Genomic DNA, 21041 nt, shown 5'->3' with positions numbered 1-21041 from the left:
GACAGAGGACTGCTTGGGGTGGAAGGAGGCATCAGTTGGACGCTGCTGAATACTGGCTGAGTCTTGTCACAGGCTCATTCAAGCGTGAGTAGGAGAGAAAGTGAGGGCTTCCAGCCTGGGTGGCTGAATCAGCCCCACACCCCCAGAGAGGAGCCTCCTTCACTGGTCTGTCCACTAAAGGTTTGGTTTTAAGCCAAGGGAAGGTGTGGCAGTGGGGGCTGGGGGCTGCGGGCTGCTCTGAGGCTGTGGGTTTACAGCAGAGGCCCTCGTTTCTGATACGACCTCTGATGGCGGGGTAGGTTCATTATTGCGATCATCTATCTGACCCGGCTAATTCCCAAAACGAGCTCCCGGATCAGCATCACCTGGGAACTGGTAAGAAATACCCCAGCCCTACTGAATGAGAAACTCTGGAGGTGGGGCCTGAGTTTTAACAAGCCCTCCAGGGGATTCTGATGCAAACTCAAGTTTGAAAACTGTCTAGAAATCTAGAAATTAGAATGCTAAATTTTAAAAGGATAGCTGAGGTTATTCAGTTTTCTGTCAATTCTTACAAGTTATGGAAAGAGAAAGTGACTCCCGGAGGTCCCCAGCGGGCTAGAGCAGGGCAGAAACAGCCCAGCTCCTGTCCCTGAGATGGATGCCGGCTCTCTCCCCTCCATCTACACTCAAGCACCCAGCACTGTCAGAGCCCTGGGCGGGGGTTGCCCAGCATGCTGAGCATTGCAGTCAGGGTCCCCTCATTCATGGGTGGGCACTGTCCTCTGGACCTCTGATCCCTCAAAGAGATCTGGGTCCCCACAGAGAGGTGGGCGTGTGCAGAGCCCTATGGCAGGAGGGCGAGGCATCCTGGCTACTGGTGTCCTGGGATCCCTCTGCCCCCGGGATCACCCCTGCCTGGCATTTTCTCTCTGTTCCTTCTTCCTGCTAGGGGAACCAGAAAAAGGCAGCAATGGGAGTGCTGTGCCCTGTAGTGGTAGGAGGCTGTGAAGCAACCTTGAGCAATGGGGGTTCTTGCCAGATGGCACCCATCCTAGGCAGGTGCCCCAGGGTGGCTCTGATGGAAGCTGAGGCACATGGCTCCTCTCTGTCTCCCACAGGCCTGTCATCCTTTCTGGTGTGGGACCTGAGCAATGACCTTTTGATCACAGAAGGCAGTTCATTAGAAACGTCAGCACTGAGAGGCCAGAGGGGTGAGCACACAGCCTTGTGCGCCCCGTGACTCCCTGGTTCTCACTCACATACATTCAGCAGAGCACCCACCACAGCCGGGGAACACACCACCCCCCCCGAAGCCTGACACCACCACCACCAACACCAGGTGGGGGAGCTGCGGCTGCAGCCACTGTGACAACCCTCCCCAGGCCTAGAGGTCAAAGTCTTCTGGCCTTAGCACCAAGAGCCCCCCTTTCTGCAGGCAGGATTCCATCTGCAAAGCCCAGCTCTGAGCCCCTCCCTGCACACCACCATCCCTCCTTCCTCTTGACCCTGACTTCCCCTCCACCATGATGCACGCCTCTGCCCCGCACCCTCCAAATGGCTGGTCCAGAATCAGGAAACTCCCCTGTGGCCTCCACCTGGCTCTTTCCAGAACATTCCCTCCAATGGCCACCGTAGGAAGCAGTGGGTCTCCCTGCAGACACCTCTGCCCTGCCACGCTCTCAACGGTGGCAGTTTATGACGTTATACCCGACACATCTCAGGATCAGGAGGTGGGCGGTGTCCTTGTTCCCGTCTACCACTGCTCGGCATCTCCTGCACCTTCTTTACGGATGCCAGCCGGTGGGGCCGCTGCTCCCTGCACTTGGGACCGCCCAGCACGCTACCTACCCACCACCGCTCCCCGACTCACTGAAGCCTTGCGCGTCCACTGTCTCCTTCTCAACCTGAGCCTTGCCCCTGTGGGTGACTCCAATGTCTGCCTGAACAGCGCACTCTCGCTTCCCCGACCCCCACAGCGCTTCCCTGTCTGCCCTCTCCTGCCGGGCACTTGGGCTAGGCTTCACCTGAAGCTGCTCCCTTTTCAAAGCCGCGCATTCAAGTATGCTTCTGGAACGCAAGCTTCCACCCAGGGCCGCCTCTGACGAGCCCGCCGCCCCCCTCCGCCTCCTCTGGCCCTCGGCCTTCGCTTCCTCCCAGTGCAGAGCCCTTTCCTAATTCCTGTCCCCATTCTTCAGTGTGGGTTCTATTCGGCAATGATGGAACTGACAATGCCCCCCTTAGCCTGGGTTGTGAGCTGCCTCTACCCTGCCACAGGGTGCAACAGTAAAACTCAGGGTCTGCTCAGAACAGCCGGGCGCTGCTGAGAAAGTCACAGAACCGGGCAGGTGGGCAGCTATGTAAATACAAGATCACTGACTTCGGATGAGCCTTCAAAACCCTTTCTGAAACTGCTGAATTTCTCTGGACCATTCCTTCTCCCATTCTGGGCAACAGACTGCCAAACTTAAAATTTTTTTCTTAAACCTTCAACCCCAGTGCCTCCTCTTTCACACTCAGCACCAAGCTTATCTCCCACCTACAGAGAAGATAGAAGCCTGAATGTCCAACTGCATAAATAACACCTCGACTTGAGTGCTCAGAACCTCCCCAAGTCGCGCATGTGCAGAACTGAACTCGCCATCCTTGTGCACTTCTGGGAGCCCCCGGCATGTCTCTCACGCCTTTGCAAACCATCCACTCCTTCTCTTGCTTTGGTTTCTTTGTTTTCCATGTCTGCTGCCTGCAAGAACCTCCTAGGAAAGCTGCCCACTAAGCCAGACTCCCAGCGCCCTCCCTGTGGGGCTGTGGGCCTGTGTCTCCTCAGGCAGGGCCCCACTCAACCCCCTGACCCAGCCCACCGCCCAGCTGAGCTACAGCACCTCCTCGGGAGCCTCGTGGCTGCTTACGTGCGCCTCAGATCTCACTGCCAGCCTCCTGCAAAGCCACTATCCTTGCCCTCCTTGCCCTCCCACCTTTCTAGGACACCAGATGAGCCAATAGACACCAGGAGGTCCTGTCTTCATCCAGCTCCCTCTCACACATGCACCTCTTCACAAGAGCCCTTCCCCACATGCAAACCTGTTCCTGCAAACAAAGCCAGCCCACTGGGTTAATGAGGTGTCAGTAGAGGGTGAACATTATATCAGGCATGCCAGGCTACCCTGGGACAGAGGACAGACACCATGTGGAGGTGCAAGGGGATGTGAGCAAGGAGCCCTAGCCTTTTCCCTCTGGAGCCCTTAGTCTATCAGGAGAAATACGGCCCACGCATGCCAAAAACTCATGCACACTCAGGAACTCATTACGTCGTCCTTGTAACTAGTATGGCTCAGAGGGGCAATACACACACCAGGGTCTTGTCTGGGGCAGACAGGCTCACAGGGGCAGGAATGTGTGCTTGTTCCCCTGAGCTCTTTTGGATAGATAAAGCATTTTCTCTGTCTGGGAGGAAAAAAGGAGGGGAATAAAAAGAGAAGAAAAGAAACGTACACATTTTGAATTCTTAGGGCTCAATTCTATAGCAGACGTTGTCCTACGGCTCTGCTCTCAGAAGGAAACAGACCCCAAGGCCAGAGGGTTGGCAAAGAGTCCCCCTTGCACTGGAAAATATTTGTGGCTCTGGCGTTTGCCTTTATTTACCCAGAATATTGAATGTGCCTTTTTCCTTCCATCTTTCACATCCGCTCAGAGAAGATGTTAATTTTCTGAAATTAAACACTTAGCTTGATTACTGTTTTGTTAATTGCTGCATTCAAAAACCCCTGGTGCTCCTGCCTGTTTAACATGGATGGTGCTGTGAAAATGATAGGCGCGGAGCTGGCGTGCAGGTGGACAGAGAGCTGCGTCGGAATGCCACCCCGACACCCCCGCTGGGGCCTGCCGGAGCAGCTGGGGCCCTGCCTGCGGGGAGGGGGCAGCCCGGGCTGATCAGGGTGTCTTCCACAGGGCTGTGTTTTGGGAGGACAGTGCACCCAGGAAGTCCAGGTCTCCCCAACATCTGGAAGAACGTGGGGTCTTAGCTGAGAGCACCCGCCCAGAGACGCCCGAGGTAGGAAAGCTCTCAGGGAGAGTGCAAGCCGCACCATTTGCTGATGCCTGAGATGAGTTTAAGAAAGACTGAGGGGACAAATATCAGGTGATATCACTCACATGTAGAGTCTAAAAAAGATACAAATTTTATATACAAACCAGAAATAGACTCACAGACTTAGAAAACAAACTATGGTTACCAGAGGGGAAAGGGGAGGGGGAGGGATAAATTAAGAGTTGGGATTTGCAGATACAAACTACTACACATAAAATAGATAAACAACAAAGTCCTACTGTACAGCACAGGGAACTATATTCAATATCTTGCAATGAACTATAATGGAAAAGAATCTGAAAATATGTGTGTGTGTATGTATGTATGTATATGTATAACTGAATCACTTTGCTGTACACCTGAAATGAACATTGTAAATCAACTACAGTTCAATAAAAAATAAAATTAAAGGAGAAAAAAATTTTTTAAAGAGATTGAAGCACCCATTCATACATGCATGCGATAATTTCTTAATTCATTCAATGAGCATTTCTTGAATGCTGTTATTTCAGGCCCCTGGCTAGACACTGGGGAACAGGAGCCACTAAGATGGATGCAGGGCATGGTCTCCTGGAGATGACAGGCGGCTCAGGGAACTGACCTTTGCCGGGGGAGGGAGGGGAAGACTCATCACTGGACTCCTCCTCCCTCCCACCCCCTTGGCCAGGCCCACGAGTCAAAAGGAAGCTGTCTCGTAATTCAACAAGAGGTTCACTCTGTAATGAGGGTGGTAACAATCTCATTTGGACTTTGAACAAGGAAAGGAATTTGCTACATCTCACTCCAGCAGTCCCGTTTTCACTTAACAAGCCATGTACTAAGGTACTTTGAGGGCCTGGCCCAGGATGGGATAAAATGAGCATGCAGTCCCTGGGACTGGTGGGGCCCTCTGGTCACAACGTAACCGTCCTCAAGCCGTCAACAGCATCCCTAGGCACTCTCAGGGCAAAGAGCAGGCAGCATGCCTACACCCAGCTCAGCAGGGCTCAGCAGGTGATGTCCATCTTTGAGAAGTTCAGATCATGAACAATAAAACACCCACCTTGATACCGTCACTGTGTGGCAACAACCACTCCAGACTAAAATGGTCTCCAGCAACGGCAGGGGATTGCATCCTAACTTCTGCAAAGGGAGGTTTGTCACTGCAGTGGGTTGTGGTACCCAGAGCCCAACTCAAGCCCTCCCTCCCAAGTTGCTTCCCAGACAGTCACCTGCTCCCTTGGTGACTTTCTGGGCCTCCGATCCCAGCCACAGTGGGTTCTGGGGACCAGAATGTGAACTCCCCAAGGCACGGGCTCTTATCTGTGCTGTTTGCTCTTGTGTTCCCGGTGTCTGGAGCCGTGAATGGCACACGGAAGGCCTCGAGGAATATCTGCTGAGTAAGTGAATGGGAACCCCTAGAAGCAGGAGCCAAAGGGCCAGCACAGGGAAGTAGTCACAGAGACCAGTGGAATGAATGAGTGCATTTCCAAAGTTAGTGTGCTTAAACAAACCAACAAGCAGACCCCCCTTTGAATGCAGTTGAATTTCACCATGTTCCTCTGAGAGCATCAGGGCTCCTGGGAACATCCTAAGATCATTCCCTTAGGTTTTTCCTCCTTGGAGCCACAGAGGAAGAAGATACCTGGTCCTTTAGCTGAGCTGCAGGGATCACTTGCCCACAGGTGGACCACGAGGCCATATTCTGATCACTACACATCAACCAAACATTTATATACTAAAGCACATAAGCAGGGACTAAAGGAACCTGGAAAGTATTTATCAGGCTCTGTGCCTAGTGCTGTGTGGTCCTCCCTCATGATGCTGGAGTAGGTTGGAAAGTCTGATTCTCTGCAGAGCTCACCATCTAGTGGAGAATCAAGGCTGCCCGGAGTGTAAGGCCATGACTTTGGTCAAGGTCAAGGCTTACGTACTGACCTGCTCAGCCCAACAGACAACAAATGCTGTCTGCCGATGGCAGGACCTCTCTGAGGCAGCTTGGAAGTTTCTTCTCAATGCCAGGGCTTCAGAAACAAGAAAAACAACCTTTTGGGAACTAACAATGAGAAGAAAGCAATGAACTATGAACTTGAATTAAGAACAGTGAAATTTTCATTTACTTAAGGTTTTTTTTTTTTAACTTTTCCTTACTCACTTCAATGAAAGTTTACCTTAAAGTCATTCTAGTCTTTTTTTGCAGTTTTGACTCAATCTTTTCTCTGCTTGGGAGCAAATTTCACCTGCTCATTTCTAATGAGACCCGCCCTTAAAAATGGACTAGATTCAGCCAATAGATCTTAACACTCTAAATTTTTACAGGCAGCAATGTAATATTGTTTTAATATTTAATTTTGAGATTTACATAATATCTTTCCTCCAAAGAGCTCAATATATTGCAGTATCATAAAATTCTTTTTCCTATGTAAGGATTATTCTTTATGTATGCAAATACTATATTTAACCAAGGAATCATGCAAATTAGGTGATATGCTCAGAGGAACTGGTGGGCTAGTAATTCATTTGTGGGAAAAGTGGCATCTCTGAGTGACTTTAATTGTCTAGGAACTTCAAAAATGCCTTGAATGAGGACAAGCTATAGGGGCTTATGACTATTACCAGAGTAGTGTAGTATTTTTTTAAACAAAGTTACATAATGGCTTGCTGTGGGCAGGAGGAATGTGTTGGTATTCCACAGGCAATGAACTGTGCGTAATATAAATGTCAAATATAAATGCTGCCGACGCAACCTGAAAAGGAAGGGCCAAGTGTTGTTTCTCCAAACATATGACACGGAAAAATAGTCAGGCTCGTCTGAGCGGCTGGACGAACCTGTAACAAGTACATGGGTTCTGTGCCCCATTCCTGCCCTCTTCCTTAACTCCCTGGGACACAGATTTCACTACTTCTCCTTCCTGGTGCCTACGCCTTCCTTCTCTGAAGAACGGAGAAGCCAATACCTGTCATTTCTTTGCTCCGGAGGACATTAGTCCCAAAGAGACTGAGATTCCCTGGAAGAAAACAGCCTAGGAAAAAATAAATGTCCAGCAAATTGCTGTCTGGCTCAGGACATCGTCTCTGAAATGATGCTCATCCCCAGTCCATCACATGGTTTGCAAAGTGATTTTCTAGCCTGTCTCCTTCACTTGTCACACAGCACTAGGAAGCAGGTGTGATTAGTCCCATCTTACAGTCGGGAAAGGAGGGAGCATGGCAATTCAGTGAACTTGCATGAGTCACGTGAGGAGCAGCAGCAAGAGGAACCCACCCCGGGACCCCACTCCCCTCCGCACCACTTCACCAGGAGTCCAGGAGGCAAGGAAGGTGACTGCCCCACAGCGCAATGAGATGGAACAACACAGCACGCTCACCACGCAAGCCTGGGTATAGCAGTGAGCCCTCTGAATCAGCAGTTGCAAACCACAGCCACAAGGCCAAGTCCAGAGTTGGATCTGTTGGGCTCTCAAGTGTTTTGAAATTTTCTAATTAGTTGTCAACATATTTCATCGGGATCTGCAGTTTATAAGATCTGGACTGAGCAGGCTCCCCCTCCCCTTTCTCTTCAGTTCACCGTAGTCCCCACCACTCCCTATTACCTGACTTGGCCCTGCTTTGCTCCTCTCCGTTACCTGCCTGGCTTCCTGGGTCTTTGAGCTTGTTCTCTCTGGCTTGTCTGGTCCCAAATTTACGGACTTGATTTTACCTTGCTACAAGTTGATTTCACAGATGTGCTGGTCTGATTTGTCTCACTTATTTTTTCGAAGATTTCCTCTGAGGTCCTCTTCCCCCATTCTGACACTCTGAGTCTAGTTGGCAGAAAAGAGAAGTAAAGTTTGTCATTCACTTTAATTCTCTCTGACAGCCAGATGATCTGGCCATCAGTCTGAACCTGGGGCCAGGTGCCAGAGAGTGACTGCAGAAGTTAGTGGTGTTAACAACCTCTCTGCAGATCGCTTGGCCACTGGAACAGAGAGAGTTCCACCCAATCTGATCAATTTTAAACTCAAGGCAGCTGCATTCAGTGCAAGGCTGTATCCCAAAAGACCTCACATAAATCCGAGCTTGCATAATTCATGACCAATCCTGACCAAAGATGATGGACATTTTTTTGACAGCTAAAGTGGCCCAGCTATGTGGCAATAGCTTAGAGAGAGCTTACAACTTACACAGCTCACCATAATGCAATTTTTGATCAGTCTGAGGATAAAATAGCCACAAACCTGAGCAGGAAACCAAGAAACATCATTTGCTGGCTGTGAGATGCTGGGCAAGTTCTAAAAGCACTCTGACCCCAGTTTCTGGCCAACCTTGTCTTTGTAAAGAGCTTGGTAGGCTTGGCACATTGGAGGTGCTCAAATATGGTAGTTCTCTGCCACCACTGATGGACTGGGTGAGCATCCTACCCTGATGCTCTCCAGGTGATACAAGATCCTTATGTAGTCTGGCTGTATACCTGACTGGGGTCATCATGGAAGGAGATGGAGGCTCTCTGGATCTCAGGACTCAACAGACCCTTTGGTGTCCTCCGTCATGCTTGCCTCCAAGAGAAGAACTGTATCTAATGTGTAATCAGTGAACCAAAAGATGACTACAAAATCTCCTTAGATCACAACCCTAGGGTCAAGAGAAGACTACTGGTTACTTTCTCTAACGCACTGATGCCAACCATAGCCCTTTCTGTCAGATACCTAGATCAGCTACAATGAGCTGCCCGCCTCCACTGGGCAGAGCTCGTGAAAGCAGCACAAAGCAGCATCGATATGGCACAGCTGGGCAGCCCCAGGAAAGACGAGTAGGACACCCTGCCTCAGCTGGACAGCACCAACACCACAGATGTAGTCCGCAGCTCCCAAACAGAGGAAGGACCAGCCCCAAACAGCCTCTCAAGACAGAGTCTGATGTCAGATCAAGTCCAAATCCCTTGGCAATCAACTTGTCCAAACCATTCTCTCATGTGACCCTTACATCCATTGTCAGGATCCAGTTCACTTTGGGAATAACTTACACCCCTCAATGAACACACACCCATCTCCCAGCCACCCAGAGGCAGGGGAAAGCTTTTCATGGTTCAGTGTCACAGAGAAAACTGTGGAAGGGTCACCAGACTGCCCACTGAGGTCCCCTCCTCTCGGCAGGATGGCACTGGCTGGCTCTGAATAATCCTTCTGAGCTTGGAGGCTATGCCATGGGGAGCATAGAGGACTGTCCCCATTTTAGGGCAGGAAACAGAAGGCAGAAACAGAGAAGGGATGTCCTGCTGACCCTCCTCTAATCCTTTAAGCCTCAAGCCCCTTTAAGCCTCTGCTTCCTTACTGGAAAAATGAGAACAATAATGCCTAAGTCATAGGGTAATTATGAAATCAAATGAGTCCATGTGTTCCAAAGTTCTCTGTCAACACAAAAGACACAAACATGAAGTGTTGGCTATAATAACTATTAGTCTCTACTCCTCAATCAGGACCCACTCCATAGTCCCCTGCGCAGCTGGGGCACTTCTAGGCACAGGATAGACACTTATCAGCTGACTTAATGATTGATTCTGGACTGCTCTTGGTCCAATTCTTTCCTTGTCATCTACCTACTCATAACCCAAACAGTGGGACAGGCACTGACAGGGGTCACACTGTATCCTAAGGTCAGGGTGGGGAGGACCTGGCTCTCACCCAGAGCGGAAGAGCTCAGGGTGCCCTGGAACGTGGTTAGACATGTCATGACGTCCTGGTGATCCTCGGGTTCATCCACCTCCTCCCTTAATGGAGCTGAGTGAGCCGTTAGGGGTTTATGCTGCCTGCTGTTTTGTCTGTCTTTCATCTCTTATACAATCTGGGGCTTCCATTCATGTTTCTAAACTGTTCTTGCAGAGGGACAGGCTCAAATGTTGATTTTGAAAGTTCTTTTTTAAAACAAATTATCTGTTGGCTGAAAGTAATTTACATTCACGTGTAGATTCACCAAAGCAGTGTGACAGCACTGTGTTCCTCAGAGCCCCACCGCCCACAGATCGGGAACTGCTGGTTAACTTGACCTTGATTTTATAATAGCCGTATGCCACCAAGAAGCAGCTGCATGCTTCTCTCATTGACTGTAAACTCTCTGACACCCAAATTCCAGAATTCCCAAAGAGAAATCATAGATTGAAAGGTGACAGTGGGGCTGGGACTATGAAACCAGGGAAGGTTAAGAAGAAAGGGCCCATTGGAGGGGGAACAAAGGGCATGAGAAATGTTCCTGGAGAGGCACATGGGTGAGGACAAAGATAAATATTTTGGATATTGGTAATGCAGGGTCCCTCGGCTCTGCTGCAGCCTGGGAAGGTGCAGATGGCAAGACAAGCAGATGGGCAGGTTCGGGAATAGTAGGGGAAGGGGAGGGAGGGGCAGAAATCAAAGCAAACCAATATAAGTGGCAGGTTTGTTCACACATGCTTAGAGAGAGAGAGAAGACAGCCAAGCTCGGCGTAACATGACAGCCTGGCAGGATTATTCTTCCCAGAAGCTGGGACACTAAAATATTTCAGCCAGTTTTCTGCCTTCAACTCTCCAAGGGAAATACTGCTAACAAAGGCTACCGATGTTACGTGCTCAACATGATGCAGAAATTACCATTCTCTTCTCGCTGGATAAAGGGAGATCGTCACAACCTTTGTCTCCATGGCGCTGGGGCTGCGGTCACCAGCTGGAGGCTTCCACACTTCCACTCTTACTTTCTCACTACACACGTATGCATGTAAACACGTGACCAAAAGCATACATACAAACACGCACACAAGAACACACACACACTCACAGCAACCACGCAGCCATCTGGACAGCCATGCTCTCCGACGACACCTTTTTTCTTCTCTGTTCTGACAGCTTAAACCCCAGAATCATCTGCCGTCCAAAATGCCTCGTATTGAAAGAGGCAGAATGAGACTGAGCATGGGGAGGTGAGGAGTCAGAAAGGATGGAGTAGGATAGAAGAGGTCAAGAGTTGGGAGCTACACGGAGGGAGAGAGAGCGAAGAGAAACGCTCGGCTCCCGCTAGTCCCCTCACAAGCTGTCCTTTTAGAATTTGTGGATTGAGAAAAACCCATAATTCCAAAGATCATGGTCCACCACCTACGGCCCTCATCACTGCCTATAGACGTGATGCTCACTTCCCCTCTGCAGCCCGGCACCCTCACCCCAGGGGAGAGATTGCTCATTTCTCTCTCATTCCTTTGTCACTTGCTGCATCTGTCCAGCACACGGTGCTTAGAATCCACCCCCTTGCAGCTTTGCACTTTGTGTCGAGGTCCTGGAAATTTTTCAGTTAATGAGTTTCATGGGAGGAGCAATGGTGTCTAAGCATCACTGTATCCCTCACAGTGTCTAATCCACAGCTGTACACACAAGAGATGCTGAATAACTGTCTCTTCATAATGAGTAAATGGGGAGGGTACAGCTCAGTGGCAGAGCACTCGCTTAGCATGCACGAGGTCCTGGGTTCAATCCCCAGTACCCCCATTAAAAATAAATAAGTAAGTAAATAAATGAATAAATGAATAAATAAATCCTAATTACCTCCCCTCCAAGAAAAGAAAAAAATGAGTTAGTAAATAAATAAATGAGTGAGTAAATAAATAAGTGAGGGAGTGCATGAATGGACTGGTTAAATGGGTATAAAAAGAAATGGATGTTTGCAAAAGGTGTGAAAAGCAATAAGGAGAAAAGGTCAGAAGTGTAAAGGAGAGGGAAACAAAGAGAAGAGAAGCAAATGTGTTCTGAGCTGTGTGTGCCACGAGGATGTACCAGCGGTCAGGCGTGATCTATTGCCAACCACCTGAAGTCTCTTAACAGCGCAGTGTTCATCTGAGGAGGCTGTAGAGGAGAACACACTCTCGAATTACGTGGGTTTAACTGAAAAATAATCTATGAAGGCAATACTGAGTATCACAGGATTTCTGGGAGGTCTCTTTCATGGGGCTTTCTAATTAGCGGCCCCTGTATTCTCAAGTTCGTGCATCCATCTGTCCATCTGTCCATCTGTCTGTCCACCTACCACCCATCCGTCTGTGGGTCCATCCATCCTTCCAAGGACATCGTTGAGCCCCAGCCAGGGGCGGAGCACTGGGTCCTACCCTGGTTGGGATACACATCTTGGCTTTTATACTGGACACAAGAAAATCCGTCAGAATCCAGGTTCACCTTTAGAGGTGGAACACTACACCTGCTTCCTCCAGGCTCACAAAAGCCCATCGCCTGATACCTTCACCCCTGCGGGGAGGCCTGAGGGCAGACTGCTGCGATGGGCGTGGCTGCAGCTTTGTTCCCGCACAGAGATTGCTAAGAACTGGCCAGGCAGACAGACAGAAGGGATGCAGATGCCTACAGACTTACCAGCTTGGTTTGTGGTGATGTTGACGGAGACGTGCTGCGGGGGGAAGGGACTCTTGCTGGACACGCCATTGACGGCCTGGATGTCGAAGGTGTAGGGCGTGTGGGCCCACAGGCTGCTGATGGAGACGCGGCACTCGGTCAAGCCCAGCTGCCTGGGCACGAACTCCACGTTGTCGTCGCAGCGAGAGCAGCTCCGGCGGTCTGCCCGGCACTTTTTACAGATGATGTTGTAGGTCACATCATCCCGCCCACCCGTCTCCCGAGGCGGGTGCCACTCCAGAATGATGGATGTCTCATTGACGATGGAGATGACATTGCGGGGACCTGATGGGACACCTGTAGGGAGACAAAGAAAGGCCTGGTGAGGCGGGACAGAAGTGCCTTGCCCAGCCTCCCTTCATCCGCTTTTGGGGTGTTTCCAACCTCATCACATACATGCATCTCTGTCTCCTCCCTCAACCCTAAATCTCCGTGCTCCAATCCATTCAGAGAACAAATGATGGATGAAGACGGCAACCTGTCCCCAACTCCTCTTTCAGTCGTCCCTACTAGGGTTTTCCTTCGTTGAGTCCTATGTGCCAAGCAAGAGGAGGATGGAGGACCTGGCTACAAGCCCTTTTGTTCTCAGGACCAAGCTGCATCCTCCAGCCCGCTTTAGCATCAATAACAGGGCACACCTATTGGATTCCTTGTCTTTTCTTCATGGGTGTAGAACTCAAGGCTTGAGGGATAGGAGTGACCCCTTCATAAGCCCCAATATATGCTGGCCTCCTGCATAAAAATCTCCCAACCTGGAATCCGCACAGGGCGTGCATGGAAGTGGAAGTGTTCCTCTGTAGGACAGGCTGCCAGAACACCTGGAGAGATGAGTATTCACATCACGCAAGCTTTGGTGCATGAAGACAAGACACCAGGGAGATTCACGCAGAGACCATGTTTGACCCCATGACTCAAGAAGAGTACAGGGGTGTGTCCCAGACCCTCTGCTGGCTACTTCGCGTGCATTTCATCCCCCTCAAGAACCCTACTGGGAAGATACAGCGGTGAACTCAGGTTATAGGAAGGGAAACTAACGTTGAGAATGGGGATTGGCTAAAGATCCCATGGTCTCTGAGCACTGAAGTCGGCATGGACACCACATTTGCCTGATTCCAAAGCTCACGTTCTCAACTACAGCCCTGTGCCGCCTGCCGGTGAAATGATCTTTTTCTACTGAGGGAAAGGCTGGCCTTACGCTATATGCTAGTCCAAAGGTCAGTGGTCAGATCTATTCACAGATAGCAGGACACTTGAACAGACTGTCCGTTACAAACCAGCCAGGCTCCCTGGGACTCCAGGAGGGCAGCCTCTTGCCTCTAGACAGTTCTGTCCAGGGCTTCTGTTCACACTCTGGCAAAGGCTGAGATGCCTTGTTACAAAACTCCGGAAAGCTGGTACCTACTTGGGGGGCAAAATGTTGCTGAATTAATGGCCGCAGTCCTGAGTGTTTTGAGATTAAGCTGGGGAATCTCCTGCCCCAAAACAGAACAGAGCATAGACTTGAGTTCCCAGGCTGAGCTCTGCTGATCCTCAGTGTCTACCTGACGGAAACGAATCCTGCCTGGAAGCCCCCGCTCCCGAACGGTAGGGTCTGCTGGAGCAGCGGCTCTGGACAGTAATGCGTTCCGATACCGTGTACGTGACTGTCGCCAGCTGAACGAAGACACGTGAAAATCGGTTCCTGCCAGAGACAGGAATCAAACGCCAACACACAAAATGAGGGAATGACAACAAGGTCGAGGGGCACCAGGGAAGGAGTCTGTGTTGAATCAGTCAACAGCTAGCAGCTAGAGCAGAAAGCAAATATTAAATCGGATTCTATTAAAACGTGAAATAAAATCAGTACCGTACTCTACAAAGCCTATTAGGCCGGAGCTCAAGCACAACATTCAGGCACGCTTGTCACAGGGCGGATTCCTGAAGCATTTTTACTGATGTCTCGCAAATAGCGTTCAAGAATTCCCCACCCCTCCGCTCAGGGAAGAACAGCCAGCTCTTTTGAATCAGCACACAGCGAGCACTGGGAGGGCAGTCAGGACCACCCGAGGTGGGCTTTTGCTGGGCCTGGCCAGCCTCCTCTCACGCCACACTGCTCATTAACGTCATATTGGCTGGTGCCTGTCTTAGTCATGTCTGTTTGCTCAGACTGATCAGGCTCCGATCACAGGCTCCCAGGGGTCACTGCCATCGACGCCTGTCTCATCATCACAGCAGACAGCCTAGCCCCAGCCACAGGCCACTGTTTCTCATACTCACAGTCATCACATTCACCGAGCACTTGCTGCACGCCAGGCACGCGGTAAATCCTTTAACCAAGTTGTCTTACTGCATCCTCCAGGCAGTCTGAGGCTGCCACTCAGAAAGCAGCCTTGGGCAGAGGGGCAGAAGCAAGCATCGACGGGGAGAGGGACCACCCATCTCTCCCACTCTTTGTGGAGACCTCACTTACCTTCAGTTACCTCCTCTCTCCCTTGCACTTCAACCTCAGCCTCTCGCCTGACTCGACCTTGTCTCCTTAAACCTGCATTAAATCGTTGCCATTTTAAAACCAACACATGGTTCCCTGGTGCTTCTCTGTGTGGCATGTCCTCTCTTCACTTTCTGGCCAAGCTTTCCCAAAGTGGAGTCGCACTTATGGGCTGTCCTCGCTCCCTGCTCAGCCAGCTGCAGCTTGGTTACTCTCACTCCTCCGCCATGTCTGCCTTTTTTGGGGGGGAGGGGAGGCTTCTACTTAACAAATCCAGGGAACACAATTCAGTCCTTACCTTTCCGTACCCTGCATCGTTGCCAGGCGGAACGGGAGAGCCCGACACACAGTCTGTCAGCTCCATCTCCTTTCTTCAGTCTTTCCCTTCCTTTCCCCGTCGCCTGCCAGTGATGAGCCTCGTCACTCTTCCTGCCCTATTGCAAAGGTTCCTAACCAGTTCTCTGACATCACTTGGCATCTCTCCCATCCACTCCCTTCTGCGAGGGAGTGATTTCCAAAATGGACATGAGACCGTAGCGCTTTCTGCTCAGACCTGTTATTCAAAAGTTTCCCCTCGTTTCCATGTTCTTCAAGTCCCTGTGTGGTCTTGCTGCTCCTGATCCCCTCTCCAGCCACTTGGCCCTCGCCCCTCATGTTGGGACCGATAGCGAGATTCCTGCGGCTTCCTGTGCACGCTAATCTTTCTTCAAGTCCCTGAGGCTCTGCCCTGCGTGCTCTCCTCTGCCTGGAATTCTTTTCCTTCTACCTATTTGCCAAGTTCCTGTTTACCCTTCAAGATCTAGCACCCACTCCGCTAGGAGGCTCCCCTGGTCCCACAGTCATGCATTCACCCCCTGTGCTTCCATAAGCCCATTTCGAGACGCCTAACTCAGACTCCACCATTGCACTGTGATGCACTCTTCCTCTGCATCCTGACCACGCTGTGGCCTCCTGGTGAGCAGGGGCTGGTGGCTGGGTGGTCTCTGTGATTCCCATGCCTGGCACTTTGCCATTCCACCGGTTTTCAACCTCTGCTCAGCGTGCACAGCTTTAGGTCACATGTGGGCACCCCTCTCCAGCACGAGACAGGATGCCCTGCGGTGGGGCCGAGGGAGGATGCAGCAGCAGGAGCGGTGAGGACCCTGCTTGTGACTGAGCAGGAGAGGCTTCGCTGAGATAAAGGTGGCAGGTGAGGAGCTAGTTGGGAGAGGCCTGCCCTGTCCCTGATGCGTCGGTGTCCATGGCCACTGGGGAGACCCATCCTGGTCAATATTTTCTCCACGTCTATTCATTTGTTTCCCACTTAAGAAGAAAAGCAGTGGGTTTCCAGGAAGGATTTGTCATGTTTATTTAGAAACATTGCCAGAGAATAGGTTCTTGCCTCGCTCAGGAAAGAATTCAAGAGCCAGGCATAGTAAAGTGAAAGCAAGTTTATTTAGAGAGATACACACTCCACAGAGTGGGGTCTGTCTCAGGAGGGAAAACGGCTTAGGAGACACACACTCCATAGGCAGAATGTGAGCCATCTCAGAAAGGCGAGAGGGAGAGAGACCGAGAGGCGGGGGGGTGTTTAGTTTAAAGTAAAAGCAGATCCACACTCCATAGACAGAGTGTGGGCCGTCTCAGAAGGCAAGAGAGAGTGACTACGAGGTGTGGAGCTGTTCGTTTTTATGGGCTCAGTAATTTCATATGCTAACGAGTGGGAGGATTATTCCAACTACGTTGGGGAAGGGGCGGGGATTTCCAGGAATTGGGCTTCACCCAGTTTTGGACCTTTATGGTCAGCCTGGGAACTGTCACAGCACCTGTGGCTGTGCCATGAGGCTCAAGGTCTACTGGAAGTCGAGTCTTCCATCATCTTGGTTCTAACCAGTGTCTCCTGTCCTCAACCGCTGTGTCATTCCTTCCATGGTTGTGCCCGTCCCTCCTGTCTCAGAAGCAGCCTTCATATGAAGCCACCACCTCTCACACAGGGCTGCACTCAGAGCAAATGCATCCGTGGGGCATGAACGGGGGACTATGGGGGCCATGGTTGTAAGTCCAGGGCTGTGTAAATCTGAACCCTTTCCTTCCAAGGAGCAGGAGCAGACGTTAAGGGCCTTCCTTGGAGAGCGGACTTTGTCAGCGAGGAGAACTTGAACATGTGTCCTGTTGTCTCAGAGGCCAGCACAGTGCCTGAGCTCACAGCACATTCATTATTCACTTGTTCACTTGCTCAGTCCTTGAACAAACACTGCCTGCACTGTTCTGGGCACTCGGGAGATGGGAAAGAGCAAAACAGACGAGCTCTTGCTCCCATGGAACTTAGATGGCAAGAGAAAACTGACAGGAAGGAAGGAATCACAGAGATAAAGGAGACAGTTTCAGATAAAAACAAGTGTCAGGAAATAAAGCAGCCCCCAGGCTCAGACTGCCTCCCCGCAATGCTCAGCTCCTGCCCCTTTTCCCAAGAGGCCACTTCCATACCAGGTGATCAAGTCCAAGTCTGGCAGCTAAGACAATGATTGTCTGAAGTCTGTGCCCCATTGTCCTGATGACAAGGGTGCATTCCTGCAAGCAGGCAGCTCAGACTCTCCTGTGCCTGAGCGAAGAGTCTGACCAGAGCCATGTTAGCCTCCAAATAAATCTCCCTGGAGGAAATGCTCGGGCCACTTCCTACAGATCTAGGCTGCGCTCCCTGGGGTGGGGACCCACACCCAACAGAGAAGATTTTTGTCCACCACCAGGGTCCCCAGCAACATCCTCAGGAAGGAGGCCAATTGAGACAAGCAAACAAAAAATTTAATGGGGGTCTAGAGAGGGAGACCAGAGGGGAAAAAAAATCTGCTTTCTTCGTTCTCAGAAGCCCCTGGGAAGTGCACTGCCAGGGCTCCGAGCCAGGTCTCCTTGTCAAAGCTCCCTGCTCTTGCGTCCGCGTCCTCGTTTTTCTTAATTACATACAGACAGGCTTTTTGAAGTTTCTCTGATCTGTTGCCACGGTTACTACTGATGAAAGCTTCCTGTTAAAAGGGCTTGGAAAACTGAGATCTTTTAAAGGATGGGAAAACTGCTGAGCTGTGATTCTCTGTTTGGGTGAGAGGAACATGGTGGATTCTATGTTATGGGGATGGGTCTCCAGTGTCTTCCAGGATGTGCCGGAGAGGTTGGTTCAGCCTGCATACATGGATGGCACTGGGACTTCAAAGAGTTAAGCAGAAGGGATCATTTTAGAGCCAAGGGCTAACCCAAGTGTTGCCATATTGAGACAGAATCTCCTGTTTCTTAATGTGCTTTGGGCCAGATGATTTTTTTTTAAAGAGTAGAGAGACAGAGTGGGTGGGAGAGAGTAGATGAGTGTATTTGTAGACACTCTTGAGTAATCAAAGGGAAAATCTGCTAAAGACAGTTGAGCCCTGAAAGCCAATTCTTTTATCAGGAATCTTAATAAGACCAACATCCTGGATTCAGGATTTAGATTTGAATTTCTGGCTGGTCCAAGGGACAGAGCAGGCATGTCCAGCTAACTGCATTGCAGCAGCCAGGATCTGTGTCCTTGGACCCCTCCCCACGGGGAGCATTTTGAGAGTGACAACCATGGTGAGGCAATGATCTCCTAGGAGACCATCATGCAGGCTGGGACTAGGCTGCATCAGGCCAGAGACAGGGTCCTGACCCCTTAGAGAATCTGAAGAAAGCAACAAACTTTTTTCAGGAGAGTAAACACATGCTTCAACATATACATGTTGTCAAAGACTCTGAGGGGTCTCTGACATCAACCAATGAACTTCCTAAGTGTTCAAAGCAACCAAGTTAAAAAAAAATTCTCTTGTTGGCAAATCTTAAGAAGAAGAACTTCTATGCCTCAATTTTCCCATCTGGAAAAGTGGTAGTTTTGAGGATTTAATGAGATAATAAGCCCAAAGAGTTTAGATCGTGGCTGGTACACGGAAACTCAGTAAATGTCAGCTGCTATTAGTGTCAGTATTTTCATTATTGGATGATCTGAAACCCTAACCTGCTCATCGAATTATGACTGATCTAATTCAGCCACTCATTCCTTGAGCAGAGAACCCCCATGCTCAGAACTGTGCTGAGCACGGTGAGAGTCATAAAGATATAGAGGTTACCACCTGTAGAGTTGGGGGAACCAGATGTTTATTACTGAGGCCAGACCCCTTACCTATGGAGTACTGGGAATTGTGGGCACATACAGTTAAGGATCAAAGCAAGTGACAGAAACACAAAGAGTTACAAATGTCTCAGAAAAGGTAAGACCAATGCAGAGCAAACTCTTCAGAGACAGTGTCTGGGTATCCTGCCCACAAGACTGGAGATGTACCTGGGGAAAAGCACCTTGAAAGCTATCTGCTCCCGTCTATACCCTCTAGGCCACCTAACCCTTGCAAGTACACCCTAGGTAGAGTCTTGGTCTTGGGCATGGGGCTGCATCTCCAGAACAGGTCCAGTTCTTTTTACCTCTTGAGCTCAAAACCTTGGTGTGCACCTATATAGATGCTTCTTGGCCTCCCAAGAGGTGATCTGGTTTTGACAACGGTATCTAGTCTTGCTTGTTCTCCCTTCTCCTGTGGGCAGGAAAGCCCCTCCTTTATTCCTACAGCAAACTGAGTTCTCTACTCAATCTTCTTTTAGGAAAGAGGGCTGTGATAAAGTCTGGGCATGAATCAGGAAGGACATGTGTTCCTCAAGACTCGTGAATACTGAGAGTCAAAAGAACGCAGAGGTAATGCTCTCACGGCTGAGAAGAGTCAATAATGTAGTTTGAAAAACTGATTGCATATTTTAGTGGGCTCAGGGTTAAGCGGAGATGGAGATTAGAAAATGACCCCTGGGATAGGGATGGCGAGAGAAGAGTGCTGTGAGGGGCAGGAAGACGTGGGAGAAGTGGTCCAGGACTGGTTATCAAAAGCGATACTATTATCAGGACACCTCTTTATCCACTGCTCACTGTGACACAGCTACTTAAAGGAACCGTGTCTGAGTGACCAGAAGGCTTCTAAGAGAAGGGAAACAGTCTTTGAGGTTTTATGGAGAGGCAGGAATCAAGGAGAAGAGGCAGACACGGGACTGGAGGCTATGGAGGTCTGAAGAGGTTTTCTATGGAGGCAAAATATGCAGGAAACCAAGTCAGGCTGATTGGTTACGCCTTTGCTCTCAACACAGCACACAAAGCTGAAAACAGGATGGGCTGGAGGGTAACGGTAGCCGAAAGAGGGAAAGTTTGCAACTGTTAGAAAGGAAATAGGTTTACCAAATAAACACAAAGTCAGCTTCACGTTCAGTTGTGGTTCCTTCTTTGGTAACTGGCTATTTGAAAACAGCGTCAAAACAAACAAACAAAGATCTCTCTTTATTCTCTCTGGCAGCCATGTGTAGCTTTGACACTCAGCCTAGGTTCAGTTCTCTCTCTCTACAAAATTTCTCTTTTCCTCCTGAGACACTAATTCCTCTTCCATCATTCCTTCACTAGGTATAAATTTCCTGGGAGAGACTGGAGAATAACCACCGCGCTAGAGGAAAGGGTTTGACCCAGTGTTCCATGCTGATTCAGCACCTTGGAGAGGGGCACAAGCCTGGAAGCTCCCACCCCTTCGTCTGGGGTTCCCTGGATGGCAGTGGACAGCTCCTAAAGATTATGTCAGGCACCAGTAACAACACAGTAACAGGGGTTGGTGACAGCACAAGTTGTACAGTCTTATTGGGAGCAGGGAGAAGTGACTGAGGTCATGTCAGGAAACCAAGAGTGAGTTATCAGGGACCTGGTGGAAAGCAATGGCATCGAATGGACAGACCGCTGAGGCACCCTCTGCTCAATAGGGGAGCTTAGAGAGGCTTGAGGTCTTTGGGATAAACAGGTCTATCATTGGTGAGTGATGAGCACCATACAACCGGAACACTGTTTTACTCCATGTGAATACGGTAGTGTCTGAAGTTCTGAGGTGTCTCTTCCAAAGAGGGGGTTGCACTGGGGGCCTGAGGCATAGGACTGGAAAACTGTGTCATGTCTGTCCCACTGCATGCCCAGGCATCCTGTTTACTCCCTTCAAAATGCAGGCTGCCCCTCTGGAGCATGGAGGAGAGGATGTTGACACCTGAGGAAATCAGGCTGATTTACTTTTCCTAACTGCCCTGGGAC

At 50.1% G+C, this 21041-nt stretch overlaps 1 protein-coding gene across 1 annotated transcript in view; it reads right to left on the bottom strand.

The window, feature by feature from the left end:
* EPHB1 (EPH receptor B1) overlaps positions 1–21041 on the bottom strand; it is a 408827-nt gene that overhangs the window by 101063 nt on the left and 286723 nt on the right. The window contains exon 5 of the mRNA XM_006214554.4: positions 12403–12738. Coding sequence (XP_006214616.1) covers positions 12403–12738 — 336 coding nt within the window. The remainder of the gene's footprint in view (positions 1–12402; positions 12739–21041) is intronic.

Source organism: Vicugna pacos, chromosome 1 (assembly GCF_048564905.1).
Source record: "Vicugna pacos chromosome 1, VicPac4, whole genome shotgun sequence".
Lineage (NCBI taxonomy): Eukaryota > Metazoa > Chordata > Mammalia > Artiodactyla > Camelidae > Vicugna > Vicugna pacos.
Note: the sequence above shows the minus strand (reverse complement) of the source record. Positions and strands in the feature narration are given on the sequence as shown.